Here is a 14,411-nt window from a genome sequence, read left to right as displayed (position 1 = left end):
CGATTGGAGGCGGGGCCACACCACCCTCTGTTCAGCCATTGGTCGGGCAAAAAGGGGCGTGAACCTCCCTTGATCCGTATATCTGCAGAAACGGACTTCACATACACGCGCTTAGAGGCGGGGCCAAGCCGCCTCGCATTCGCCCATTGGTCAGAGGGGAGTGGGCATGAAGCATTCTGGATCCGAATTTTCCCCTCGCAAAGGCCGCCATTCGCGCTCGCGGCTCAGTGCGTTTGGCACCAATCGCCGAACGGGCCCAAGACAGCCCGACGTTCAGTGTTCACAGGTGGTGCGGTTTTTGGTTGTGAAGGAGAGAGGTGAAGGTGGTGGAGGGTTTTTGGTGGTGGTTTGATATATATGGTGTCGTTTGGGAACGGCGGTGAAGCGATGTTTGCGGGATGGAGTTGTGAAGGTAAGGGTAGTGGCTGTTTGCATTGTTGGTGGCTTAATGGTCAAAAATAATAATAGAGAAAGAAAAAATGGCTAACTGAAGGATCGCAGCCCAAATGGATCACATAAATTCCCTCTATACAACGGGTGTGGGCTAACTACACATGGACTTACCGAGAAATCTCACCTGAGGACTCTTTATGGTGTAATGCGAATTTCCACATCCGTAACACTATATATGAGGCGCCGCGAGGAGGAGTGATGTAAGGGCCACATCGGCCATTTTGGAGTTAATGCCATATAGCACTATTTTAACCCTTCCCCTATCATCCGAGCCTATCATCATCATATCATTAAAAAATGTCGCTTACATCACTCCACCTCGCGGGGCCTCATATATATATATATATATATATATATATATATATATATATATATATATATATATATATATATATATATATATATATATATATATATATATATATATATTCTGAAAAAATGACAGTTTGCCCAAACCACAAGGGTCTGTTGGCCATCTTGTCAGCCCACTTCTTTCTCCTTTGAATGTTGGCTGGTCTAAGAAGAAGTTTTCTCCTAGCTGCTCTCCCATAGTAGCCCAGTTGATGAAGGTACCGCACAGCAGTTCTCGAGCTAACTTGGACCACCTCTGCAACATCTGCCTTGCAACGGGGAGTTTTCTCAGTGGATTCCTTGCCTTCGTTGGTGAATTGCACAATCACCCGATTGACCGTAGAAAGTGAAATGCCAAGGTTCTGAGATGACACTGGCTGACCCAACCTTCCGATTGGCCAACAATTCGTCCTCTTTGAAAATGGCAAAGGTCGTGTGCTCCCTGGGTTCGAGGCATAGTTAATTGTCATACATGACCCAGGAACTCGTTTCTGCAAATAAATAATTGAATATTAGTACAAATCACTGAGTAAAACTTGTTATCGAATAACCTGTTCATACCATACATCCAGATTTCCTACATTGCACAAGAAGCTGCTGATTTGACTGAAAGATTTTGAATGCCATGATTGTATAACGGTTCTCCTGGATGAAATGTTTGAAGTGACGAGTAATCATAACAGCCAGAATTTTACTCACAATTTTCCAGGATGATTGTATTCACATACATCAGGGAGAGCTTATTGATCTGGGCCATAAGCTTCTGAAGGTTCTGGGGCCTTGAACTGCTGAAATTGCGAAAGCAGAAAGAGACATTTGATTCCAGAGTTCTGTGGTGCAAGGAAAGAAAGAGTCGGCACATTTATTGGTTTTGCATGTAGGCCGAGATGTACAGTAAGGATAGCTAGCTGTTTCCATGTGAGAAGAATGAGAACCCATCATGGGTGAAATATTTGTAGCTGATAATTTTGCAGAGCAACCGCCATGGAAGTAATCATAGAAGAGGTATAAGAGATGAAACAGCTTTGCATTGGACTTGGGGCTGAAGGCTGACAGGTGAACTGCCATTTACAAGTTGCCTTCGACTGCACTCCGTCAAGATGCACAACATAGGTGGAGGATCTCAGCCAAATATGTATGAGCAATATTCCATCCTCGTTAGAACTTGGGATTTAGAGTCAACATTTTGAAAGAACTTGGGATTTATAGTCAACATTTAGAAAGAAATAAAGAATACCATCTTTTGTGACGTGCCCTAAGCTAGTAGTTCACCAGTAAATCTGGCTTGACAGAATCCATATTGAAGGATGATAAGTAAACTTGGAATTTGAAGGAATTACAGGAACTGCTTGGTGACGACAGTTTCAATAACCTTGGAAAGGATCAAAGTGAAATAATTTTGGCAGTAATTCGATTGATTAGATTCATTAACTTCTCTCTTTTTTAGGCACAGGGAATGTACTGTATGTGCATGCTTAGAAGATGCCGGGAAGATCCCTTTATTGTGGGAATGTGTGTACAGCTGAGTTAGATCAGGAGCCAGTTCTCGGACACACTTTAAGACAATGGTAGGGATGCTGTCAAGATAATTTGCCTTTATAATGTTTACATTGAGAAGGGTTTGTCAGACTCCCCTTGTTGTAAAATGTATCGGTTGATAGTTGATGGTTGGGTTGAGTTTTTCCAGAACTGATAAAAATAGTGACAAAGTTATCTGCGTTGGATTTTGCATTATATGAAATTGAGGCATCAGAATTGATGAGAGATTGGGAGGAAGATCCACAGAGGTTGCTGAAGAGGGATTTGGCAATGGACTAACTTGCAGAGTTGAGCTTGATTGATAATAATCAAAGTCCAAGAGGGGGCAGACTTCCATGCTTGGAAACGGGTGTTTTTTTGTTGTTGGTGGCCTGCAACAGAGCAGGGATGGTTAAACCATTTGAGATGACATTGTTACAGATTTGTTGATGGTGGAGCACCAACGACGTGCTAAGAAACATATATCAGCATTTGCAGTGGCAAGTTACAGAAGGATCTGGAGTGAAACACGATTGTGTCCAAAGGAATTCTGAATATATCGTGTGTAGGATCATCTCAGGTAGCATGAGAAAATTTCCAAAGTAAGTGCTTCGTTTAGGGCTGTGATTTGGAGGATGTGAAGGGATTGCTCGTCGAATGTGACGATGGTCTGAGGCAGCAATCGTTGTTGATGCAGAAACCTGATAATAAAGGGTTGGCATGGAATTGAAAACCAAGTCAAGAGTGTTGGTGTGGTGATTCAGATAGTCAGAGATGTTAGGTTTGTTCTGTTGTTGGTAGTTATGTTGTTCGTTTATTTGTAAGTATTTTTTTTAAAAGATCTCATGCCCATGGGAGAGCTTTAAAAAATATTAAATGCAAGACAAGGACATGAGGTCCAGATCTCTGAAGTGATTTGAATCTTGGATCCAGGCATAGTGAGCCAAACACTCAGAAGGAATAACAAACAGGCCAACCTGTTCCTTTTGCCAGTGTTTTGATATTTTATACCTGGCACTATTTACCATCATGTGAGCTGTTGAGGATGAGGTTAACAGTTAAATAAAATAGAAACATCAAAGGTAGTTTGGTGGAAGTTCGCAGCTTTTACTGCATGATGTGTGTCTGCATGAACCATTTATTTGATGTGGTGAAGTCCCGTTTGTTGCATGTCAATCGCGCTGTTCAATTTTCTGCGATTCAATTCAAGCATGAGAATTTTTTTGTTCTATTTTTTTATGCAGCTTTAAAGATTGTTCTTTGCATTAATTTTTTTGTCACAACAAAGTGCAGTTTTCAATACTTCTCTTTTGCTTTGGCTTGAAAGGACATTGTAGATTCGGACAAGGGATTCATTGAAGACGACAAAGTCACTTTTGAGGTGTCCGTGCAAGCCGACGCACCACATGGTGTTGCGTGAGTAACCCTTCTCATTGTTTTTTTTTTTTTTTTAGCTCTGCTGTTGACAAAGAAACTTTTTGAATCTGATGCCGGCCATCTGGGCAGCTGCATCACGCTGTAAACGTCCTGTTGTTGTCTGTAGGTGGGATTCAAAGAAATACACGGGCTACGTGGGTTTAAAAAACCAGGGAGCCACATGCTACATGAACAGCCTGCTTCAAACGCTGTTCTTCACAAACCAGCTCAGGAAGGTACTCGTTTCTTCTTTGCCTAGTGCTGTTGTCACCTTGTATGGCAAATAATGTTGTTGCGGGCCGGAGGTTGGGTGAGAAGACCACCAGGGGGGAAGCTATCTTGGGTTCCCACCAGACTCCCTGGCATTGCAGGCCGTCGCACACAGATTATTCCGTGACGCGGCGGGTCGCTAATCGACCGTGAACGCCAATAACTCAACCGCGTGACCTTGGGTCCTCCGGTCTATGGGTTAACCGGGTTACCCAATTAATCACATGATTTAATTCCCGGGGAACACGCCCTCGGTACACCTTGTCCGAACCGGATCACTTTACCGGCTCGGATTCATCCGAGCGACACTGCCATGGGCGTACTGGCTAAAAGGAACGGATCGTTAGGAACAAAGTCCCGGTTAAGTTAGGATACAGACCATGCTGGATCAATGAAAGAAAAGACGAAAACGAGCTGGGAACATTTCTACAAAGGGATTTATTAACAAGTCGGTGAGGAAAGATATGTGGCACTGTGAATATAGCTTTTATTGTTGTCTGTAGCAGGAATAGGAGCAAATGTGAGAGGTGTGGCAACTTACAAAAGCAGACACAGAGCAGAGTTATCCTGATGTAATTATTGTACAATCTTAACAGAAACGAGGACAGGCACCATGACACACACACACACACACACACACACACACACACACACACACACACACACACACACACACACACACACACACACACACACACACACATACACACACCGATGAAGAGGAGTTGATGAGAAAAAGGAGAGGAGATGAGGCTAACGGTCTCTCAATACCTTGCACAATTGCCTGATCGTGCCACCAATACGTTTTGGGGGGATGCTCCACTGGGCGATACCTCCCTGACAGCTTGCGCGTCGTCTCTTGCTTTGTGGCACTTCGTGCAGCAGGCGTCGGTCCAGAGAATGAGACGCGACCGTAGGGCATGAAGGGAGGGACTTGGGTGGAGCCGGAAGCCAATGGTGGAGAGAGAGGAGAATTGTTAAAGAAGGTGGAGCCAGCAGGCAAATTTGTAAAGAAGGCGGAGCCAGCAGGCGAATTGTTAAAGAAGGCGGAGTCAGCAGGTGAATTGGTAAAGAAGGCAGAGTCAGCAGGTGAATTGGTAAAGAAGGCGGAGCCAGCAGGCGAATGGGTAGGTTGTCGATCCCAAGCCAGACAAAACGAGCCGACAGGAATGAAGAAAGGAAAGATGGGCAGGAACGACGAGCAGGAACGACGAGCAGGAACGACACACCAGGAACGACGATGACTCTCGAACGACGACTACTCCCCCAGCGCCCCGCGACCCATCCTTTTATAGATCCGGTGGTGCGGGGCGGGGGCGACGACCCGAAGCGGTGTAGTCACCCGAATCGGGCGCTCTGGTTCGGCCCCGGTCAGCACACGGACCGGCTGCCATGACCGGAAGCAACTCCACATCACTTCCGGCCAGATGGTTCCAAGCTGCGGAATCTTCTCACTCCGAGCACCGTGACATGAATCTCCTTGCGCCAAACCCCGTGATAGGAATCGCTTTGCACCGAACCCCTTCCGTGCCTCGGCGACCCGTGGTTGGCGCTGGTCAATGTGAAAGCACGTGGCCAGCGCGCGGGTCCACCATTAAGCACGTGGCCAGCGCGTGGGTTTGCCCGCCATCGGGCATCGTGTTCGCGGTTATCAAAGGCGGTGGGAACCACGGTGCCAGCCCTGATGTGTGTCAGGGAATTGAGGGAAAGGTTTGGATATAATTATGTATGTGGGGTTGAGTTGAAGAAGAAGATAGATATCTATCTATAATTCCAGCAATCTGTGTGTGTGTCTATGACCGCTGTTTCTCGACAACCGCTGGTCCGATCTAATTGAAACTTGCCAGATATATTGCGGGGGACCTGAGGATGTGCCTTTTCAAGGTTTGATATTAATCGGACAAGTGCTTCCCAAGTTATGGCCATTTATTTACCAAATCAATGACAATACACGTTGTTGCGTGGGCGTGGCCGATGGGGAAGGGAAGCTCAGCCGCGTTCCCCATTACGGGTTACAATGTACGGACTTCCAGAGAGTGATGACTTCGTGTATTCTAATAATTTCTCGATTACTTATGCGCATTTATAGATAAACACAATGCCGTAAGTTATGATTGTTTTCATATGAAACGGTGCAGACGGTGCATGTCGTTTTTTTTTTCTCCTCTTTCCTCTTCTCTTTGTGTTTTTCATTGCGATAAAAGGCAAAATACGTTGTAACGTACGGACTTCCGGAGAGTGATGACTTCGTGTATTCTAATAATTTCTCGATTTCTTATGCGTAATTATAGATAAACACAATGCTGCAAGTTATGATCGTTTTCATATGAGACGATGCATAAATTTCGGTAACATCAGAGTGCTGGTATGCTCCGAACCAGGAAGTAATTTTTTTTCTCTCTTCTCTTCTCTTTTTGTTTTTCCTTGCGAGGACATTGCGAAAAGGCAAAATGCGTTGGTGCAAATTGAATAATTGACCATTAAACCTAAATTGTGAGTCATCGTAACTGTGATATGCGAACCTCCGCGCCACCCACGTACGGGCACGCGAGAGCGAAGAAACGGCCTGTGTGGTTGTTGTTTGATGCTCGCGGTTTGAATATTTATTATTTTTTTTTTTTTTTACGGGCAGCCGCGTTCCCCATTACAGGTTACAACGTACGGGCTTCCGGATAATGATGACTTCGTGTATTCTAATAATTTCTCGATTTATGCGCATTTATAGATAAACACAATGCCCCAAGTTATGATCGTTTTCATATTAGACGGTGCATAAATTTCGGTAACATCAGAGTGCTGGTATGCTCCGAAGCAGGAAGTAAATTATTTTTTGCACGTTTTTTTTTTTTTTTCTTTCCTCTTCTCTTTGTGTTTTTCCTTGCGATAAAAGGCAAAATACGTTGGCGCTAATTGAATAATTGGCCATTAAAACTAAATTGCGAATAATCGTAACTGCCATATGTGAACTTCCGGACAGTGAGGACTTCACTTCCGGATAGTGACGATTACTATATTCTTTCTCGATTCTTTCTTTCTCGATTTCTGTACTTTCTCGATTTTCTTAAACCCAATACCCCAATCCAGTCAGTGACGATTACTGTATTCTTTCTCGATTCTTTCTTTCTCGATTTCTGTACTTTCTCGATTTCTTTCTCGATTTTCTTAAACAGGCACGCACCTACGGACATGCACTAGTAATTATTAAATGCAGAAATGGGTTGAAAAGAATACGCCTCGTGCGTCCTGTACAGTGGGTGGAGGTTGTTTAATGTTTGCTTCTATGGTTGGCCTTCATGAAGACGCATATGTTGAGGGTGTGGCTGCAGTTTTTACAGGCGGTTGTCTGAATGCAGTGCCTGCTTTGATTTATTTTAGGAAGAAGAGGAAAAGAGTAGGAATGAAGATTGAGATATAATCAGACCTAACTATGACATCCAGACAACACACTGTTCCGTTGTCCTGCTGGACAAAAGGGAAGGGACTATCTGAATGTATATTAATGGAATAACTGTCTTCGGACCGCTGTATGATGGTTGCTATTGCTTTGGAGGGATGCGGTTCCGAGAACCGCAACAATATGTGAAGGATTATTTGGAATTTTTTTGGGATACAAATTCATGGCTCATGGAAGAGGTGGAACACAGAACGGATCATGACGCAACATAATAAAAGGAACAGTCTGAAGGGGGGACACCACCAGCAGGGCCGAGGGACAAAATAGACAGACATGGAGGACACGGGGTGGACAAGATAGATACAGAAGCAAAACTCTCAGGTCGGAAAAACCGGGAATTTGGAAAGAGGTGGGCTTGTGGGGAGTTAACGGGGGTAGAAAACATCATGGATTTCAATGGGGGGTAATCTGAGATGGTGATGAACAGCTGTCTTGAATACCTGGATGGAAGAATGAGATTGAAGAGAATATGGAAGTTGGTTACACAAGTGAGAAACGGTGTTTTCCAATCATCTTTACATTGCCGTCCGCCTGCTTTTCAGGCAGTGTACCAAATGCCGACAGAGGGAGACGATTCGTCCAAGAGCGTTCCTCTTGCACTGCAGAGAGTGTTTTATGAACTTCAGCACAGCGACAAGCCAGTTGGTACAAAGAAGCTCACAAAGTCCTTTGGGTGAGCATGTTTCTTTGAACACCCACACCCTGACTCTTAAGTGGTCACTCATTGTGAATGATGGGGTCACTTTGCTACTTAGGGATGGAAACGAAGAACTAACTATGTATTTAACATTGCAGTTGGGAGACGTTGGATAGCTTCATGCAGCATGACGTTCAGGAGCTCAGCAGAGTGGTAAGTTATGATGTGGTGAACTGCTATGAGCCGGAGCAATTGGCATTGATGAAGGAAATTGCTGTCTCGGTGCACGGGAGGCTGTGAACCTTGCGTTTGTCACGTCTTTCATGAAAAGAGGGTTTTGCGTGCTTGTTTTGGCCGGACGTGCGTGTCGCTTAAATCTTGCTTTGCATACATATTTATTTGGCCATTCCCATTCACACTTGCTGACAGATGTCTCCTTGGTAATCCCCGGCCTGTCTTTTACAGCTTCTTGACAATGTGGAAAATAAAATGAAAGGTACATGTGTGGAAGGTACTATATCAAAGGTCTTTGGGGGAAAGATGGTGGTGAGTTCTTGTTTATTTTATTTCCAAACTTCTTTTCAATCGTTTTTGTGCATCGGTTAATGGGCGGTTCATGCTTCGTTAACCACAGAAGGGTTCTGGTTTTGCTCTTTGCTTTGGCAGTTATAACTTTGACATTTGAGAGGTGAACGATTTATTTTCTTTCCTCTTGATAAGGTACTTGGCACTATTTCTTTTATTTTGATTCCCATAATACTGTATATTATGTGCTGTTTGTGTTGCAGTCGTATATTCATTGCAAAAATGTGAACTATCGATCGGAGCGAACGGAGGATTACTATGACATTCAGCTGAGCATAAAGGGCAAGAAAAGCAGTGAGAAATTTTCATTTATTATTATTATTTTTTAAATTTGGTGGTTGGGCCTCTGACTGTGTGCTTTGCCTGATTATGCAGTGCTTGTATCGGACTTTTAACCAATTTTGTTTGTGCATTTCTGGAAGTGAGAAATTGGGAAGGAGGAAAGGGAATCGGTGGGGGGGGGGGGGGAGGGTGCATCACCAACAACGTTGTAGTTTAATTTTCTATTTTTAGCTCCAAAGCACCTCTTTCATTATATCTCTTGTACCCACTGCCTTCAAGATCCTGTGAAATTTTTACTACATAATGTATCGAGCAAGTTCTGACCAGCCTTGACTCCGCCTCATCAATTCTGGAGTCTGATATATCCTCTTTGCAGATAATTTGACATTTTGCAATGCAGTTCTGCATCCAGCACCCACTCCCACCCTCCTGATAAACCAGTATCAGCTGCAGCTACTTCACTCTCTACTATTCTGGAAAAGGATCAGGGCCTTGTCTAACATTTTGAACATGTCTTTTAATCCCAACAAATCTTGCATTCTCACTCTGTATCTCGAAAATGCTCGTCAAAAAAATTCACCTATCTATTACCACAATCATCCACTGAATGAACTTCACTCTGTTTCACCTCCGGGCCCACATGGCTGACCATGTGGCAACTTTGCCTCCAATGCCAGTTCCAGACTGGGCATCCTCTGTCGTTCCAATACTTTCCTTGAAATATTTGATTTTCAGGAAGGTTGTCGGACCTTTGTCCACATCTCAATGGAGTATGAGCTCCAGTATCACATATGTCCCACCAAGATTCTGTGCAATCTATAATTCTCAACATTATTGGCATCTCCTGTAAAGAGGCCAATACACAAGGGCTGTTTTGATCTCGCATTTGACAGGCGAATGACCTCTTTATCCCACCCCCTCCTCCCCCACACTTTTTTAACTAGCTCTTTTGTTGTAGCTCCCTCTGCCCATTCATTTCTTCACCCCTCCAAAATTAATGCGTTTTTTTCTCATAGTAATCCTCTCCTGGTTGATCTCGCAAAATCCAGGATTTCCACCCACCTCTATTCTTCCGTTCCTCTTCTCCCATTTCTGGGACTCCTTTCCAAAGCTGTTCAATCGCACACTTCCCTTCAGAGCTTTAAGCAAGCATTGAACCACCATCTCATGTTACTCACCATCCCTCCTCGTGATATTTGCTTCCCCATTAGGTACTAGTTTGTTTGTCATGCGAGTCTGTGCTGTTATGCTCATTCTACACTCTCCAACTTTGTTTCCATATTTGGTTCAAGAACAATGGTGCCATTCGTGTCTGGCATAAGAAAGAAGTGCAATGATGCTTCAAACTAATCGTACATGTTGTTTTCCAGCTATATTACATATATCCTGTATGTCGAGGAGGAGGACTATCCTTTGCCTCGCTGTGCAGTTTTCCCCATGAAAGCGTCTTGCACCATTCTGTTGTTCACCGCTTGTTAGATTGTTTTCTGTAACTCATTTGTAAAGATAAGTTGCTCCTGATCCACTTTGTCCGCGATGCCCACAGCCTCTTCCACGATCGTAGCCCCATTAACCTTGAGGTGCTGCTGCACCTGTACTTGAGAAAGGGCATTGAAGAGGGTTTCAGTGTAACTGGGGTTATGAAATGTAGTCTTCGTATCCAGATCCCCCCCCCCCACAACCCCTCACTAATCATTGACCAGCAGTGATCCACTCGCCACTCATTTCTGTCCATCATTGGGGTTATCTCGGTGCATGCTCCAAGGCCTGTTTCAGCACTTTGAGTTAATCTTGCTTCTTCTTCATCTTCTTCTATCAGGCAGACACGATTAACTGAACAAAAATAAAAATTAATTCAGGTACATTGTGTTAATAGTAGAAACTTGCAGTCAGAGGACTATTGGCATTTTGGTTCAGCATTATAAGTAAGCAGTGATCGCAGCAAAATTTGACCTTCCAAAATCACCATGCACAGACATCTGAAAGCAATATGTTTTACAGTAGTACCTCTACTTACGAATTTAATTCGTTCTGGGAGTAGTTTCGTAACCTGAAACCTTCGTAAGTAGAGACGCCTTTTGAATGTAAATGCGCTAATCTGTTCCAAGCCCCGCAAAATTCGGACATTTTTTTTTAATAAATCATAAAAATGCATCAGAACATGAAACAAATACATGTTAAAATTAGATTACCGCACAATAAACATAAAACGAGAGGCACATAATGTAAAAAACAAAGAATAAAGGAAATAATAAAAATATTCATTTACCTTTTAACTGCTATTCTCGTTACTTTTTGGCCTCTGTTTACTGGTCCTTATCAGCAGTTTTTTGCCTCGCGTTTCGTGAAGAATTGATCCAATAACGTCTGCTTTTGCCGGCTTTTAACAATCCATCGGAAATGCGCGAGGCAGACATCGTCATAGTGCGCGATAGCCCGACTTGTGAACACTTTTTCCGGGTGATTCTTTTCAACAAATTCCGAGACTTCATGGAATTTTCCTAAAATGTCTGATTTGGGCTGATGGAATAATGGCTGCCTCCTCCTCCTCCTCCTCCTCCTCCTCCTCCTCCTCCTCCTCCTCCTCCTTCTCCTCCTCCTCGTCCTCTTTGAACTCCTCCTGCACCGCGGTGTGTTGCATCACCTCCAAATCCTGCAGCTCCTTCGTCGAAAGCTCCTCGTTGTGCTTCTGAATCAGCTCGTTGATGTCCTCGTCATCCACCTCAAGACCCATGCCCTTTCCCAGCGAAATAATTTCGCCATGGCGAAGAACAGAGTGAAGTCCAGTCCTCCTTTTAAACTTCTCGAACCAGCCACGCGATGCCTTAAACTCCTGGTGTAGTCCTTGCGCCGAATTTCCCTCGCCTGTATCCTCCTTCACAAGGTCAGTGAAGATGGCGGTTGCCTTTGCGCAAATTATGGCCTCTGTCACTGTGTCACCAGCGATCTCTTTCTCCTTTGTCCACACGAGTAACAACCTCTCCATCTCATCGTTCACTGCCGACCTAGTCTTGGAAATGACAGAGAGGCCTTTGGAAGGAGCCGTAGCTTTTAGGGCTTCCTTTTGTTTTATTATCGTGCCGATCGTAGATATATTACGGCCATATTCTTTTGCGAGATCAATCAAACGCATCCCCTTTTCATACCTTTCTATTATCTCTTGCTTTGTTTGTATGGCCAGAAAAACTCTCTTCTTCTTCTTTTCTCCTTGTCCACTTTTCTTCATTGCTTTCTTGGGGTCCATTGTGAATAAAAGTTACTGTAATCCACACGCGTACTGTAACACTGTCCGAGCACTTCGTAGCGGGACCATAGACTGTATACAGTATAACTATATTTACAGAGCGGGACGGAGACACGAAGAGCATGCTGGGATACACGCATACGCAAAGGGTTGCCAGGCAGATTTTAGGCGATAGCCAATGGCAGAGCAGCTACAAGTTTGTTTACATTCGGGAAACTCTGGGAGCAGCGAAAAGCAGCGCGTACTGTACTGTATTTTTGACTTCGTATCCTGAAACGCCTTCGTAACTAGAGGCAATATTTTCCCGTTCAGGCGCTTCGTAACCTGAAACATTCGTATGTAGAGACATTCGTAAGTAGAGGTACCACTGTATATCATTATGACATGCAGGATGTCCACTGTCAAAATTGCTCCACTCAATAATTTTTAGGTTAGTGGTGACAGATGCTGATGGAGGCAATGTTGGAGGAGTTGGGGGGGGGGGACTAATTGGTGTCCTTTGACCCTTTAAACCTGTTGGATTGCAGGATTTTAATTGATTGTCTACTTTAAGATTGCTAAGTCAGCTGTCTCTTCAACCAAAAGGCTTCAGTGCATACATCTGGAGGGCATTTTTGCAATTGTACATTAAAATGGTATGGCAGCAATCTTTTGGTTCCTTTGACTCAACAGCTAATGTAAAGTAATTTATTTGCCAACAGTTTCCAACTACACCCTTTATTTGACATGCAAACACTTATTCTCCACAAGTTATGTTGAAATGCCATTAAGTGATGAGCATGTGACATGCATATATGTGTTTGTATGTGCAGTTTACGACTCATTTGCCAACTACATCGCGGTGGAACAACTCGATGGGGATAACAAATATGATGCTGGTGAACATGGCTTGCAGGTACACTTGTCAGTAAGCTGCTGCTTGCCTACTGTGTTAAGGTAATTGCCATCGCTCTTTTATGCAAGGCTTTGCTTTAAAGCCCTTTATTTAGAAATTCGGACCTGAGATCGTGTAGCTTGTGAGTGAGAAGGTTAACTTTGCTTACTTTCTTTTCTGTATGTGTTTTCTCATTGATAGTGAGAGGGTGATGTTGCACTCATCACTGTTGGTGCATCATAGCCAGGTATACGTGGAGAAAACTTGTCTATTATTATTAGGTAAAAATTTTCCCATATTATTAGGTAAAATTATGTATTTTATCTAATTTCCTTCTGTAGACTTGCCCTTCATTGAGGCCTGTAGAGATGCCACAGCAGTTTCAGACCAGGAAATCGTAGGTAATGTGGACAGGTGAGGTCAGCACTGCATTCAATGTTTACCGAAAATTTAATTGACCGAGGATATTTTGAATTTCTTTTCCAAATGGGAACTTAGGAAATGAAACTTGCTTTTTTGTCAGGGTCGCCTTCATATAATCGAGTCTATAAATTGTCATTCCTGACAACTCATCCACAATGTCCTCTTGCACGTATAATTTGTAGATGGCCCTTTGCACGTATAGTGTTAAGCTGTCACATTCCGAAACATTGGTGGAAGATGTGGTGGCTTGTATGCCAGTTTTGGACTGGAACAGCAAACAATGTGGAACTGATTAATCAATTATCAAAGTGCATTTACCCGCTGTAACAAATGAAGAACAGTTACGTGGCAGTTTAAATCTTGTAGTTGTCCTGCCAAAAACGTTTTTTTTGTGTGTGTAAAGGATACCATTTCTTTGTTAATAGCAAATAAACATGCTAGTTCAATTGGGAATTGGATGTCAAACATGATGTGGGCAATATGCCACCTCTGAATTTTTGACATTGAAGGTATTTGTCAGTTTTTTTTCTTGATATTGAAAGAGTCAAATGAGGTCAAATTTGACATTTTATCAATTATGCGTTGACAGACATATACGGAATGATACTTTTTAATAAAAGTGCATGAACTATGATGTTCTAAGCCTCTAAGGGTTGCGAAAGCCATTGAACACACTTAAGTTACAAAAATCTGATATGTACTTTTTCTTTCTTTTTTTTCTCTCAACACCTTCAATAAATGATTATTTTAAATCTGTTAATTTATCATACAACGGAAACAAATAGTTTTTTGTTTTTTTAAATCTTCGTACACTCTTCTTTCTAGTGGTGTGATCAGAATTGAAATTTGCCTAACAATGACGGACATTCATGTTTGAATTGACAAGAAAGATTATGAATGAAAT

At 43.2% G+C, this 14,411-nt stretch overlaps 1 protein-coding gene across 8 annotated transcripts in view; it reads left to right on the top strand.

Annotated features, from left to right (window-relative positions):
• Nucleotides 1-14,411, top strand: part of USP7 (ubiquitin specific peptidase 7) — a 207,065-nt gene that overhangs the window by 64,864 nt on the left and 127,790 nt on the right. For 5 of the 8 annotated variants that reach the window (XM_085891982.1, XM_085891983.1, XM_085891984.1 and 2 more), the window contains exons 5-12: nucleotides 3,650-3,738; nucleotides 3,866-3,974; nucleotides 8,005-8,135; nucleotides 8,258-8,312; nucleotides 8,565-8,645; nucleotides 8,888-8,978; nucleotides 13,023-13,146; nucleotides 13,286-13,331. In XM_085891982.1, coding sequence (XP_085748108.1) covers nucleotides 3,650-3,738; nucleotides 3,866-3,974; nucleotides 8,005-8,135; nucleotides 8,258-8,312; nucleotides 8,565-8,645; nucleotides 8,888-8,978; nucleotides 13,023-13,146; nucleotides 13,286-13,331 — 726 coding nt within the window. The remainder of the gene's footprint in view (nucleotides 1-3,649; nucleotides 3,739-3,865; nucleotides 3,975-8,004; nucleotides 8,136-8,257; nucleotides 8,313-8,564; nucleotides 8,646-8,887; nucleotides 8,979-13,022; nucleotides 13,147-13,285; nucleotides 13,332-14,411) is intronic. The other 3 variants (XM_085891985.1, XM_085891987.1, XM_085891988.1) reach the window with 2 other exon arrangements.

This window comes from Eptatretus burgeri, chromosome 8, assembly GCF_056783735.1.
Source record: "Eptatretus burgeri isolate ZD-2024b chromosome 8, Ebu_testis_v1, whole genome shotgun sequence".
Lineage (NCBI taxonomy): Eukaryota > Metazoa > Chordata > Myxini > Myxiniformes > Myxinidae > Eptatretus > Eptatretus burgeri.
The sequence above is the reverse complement of the archived record's forward strand: the minus strand, read 5'-3'. Positions and strand labels throughout refer to the sequence as shown.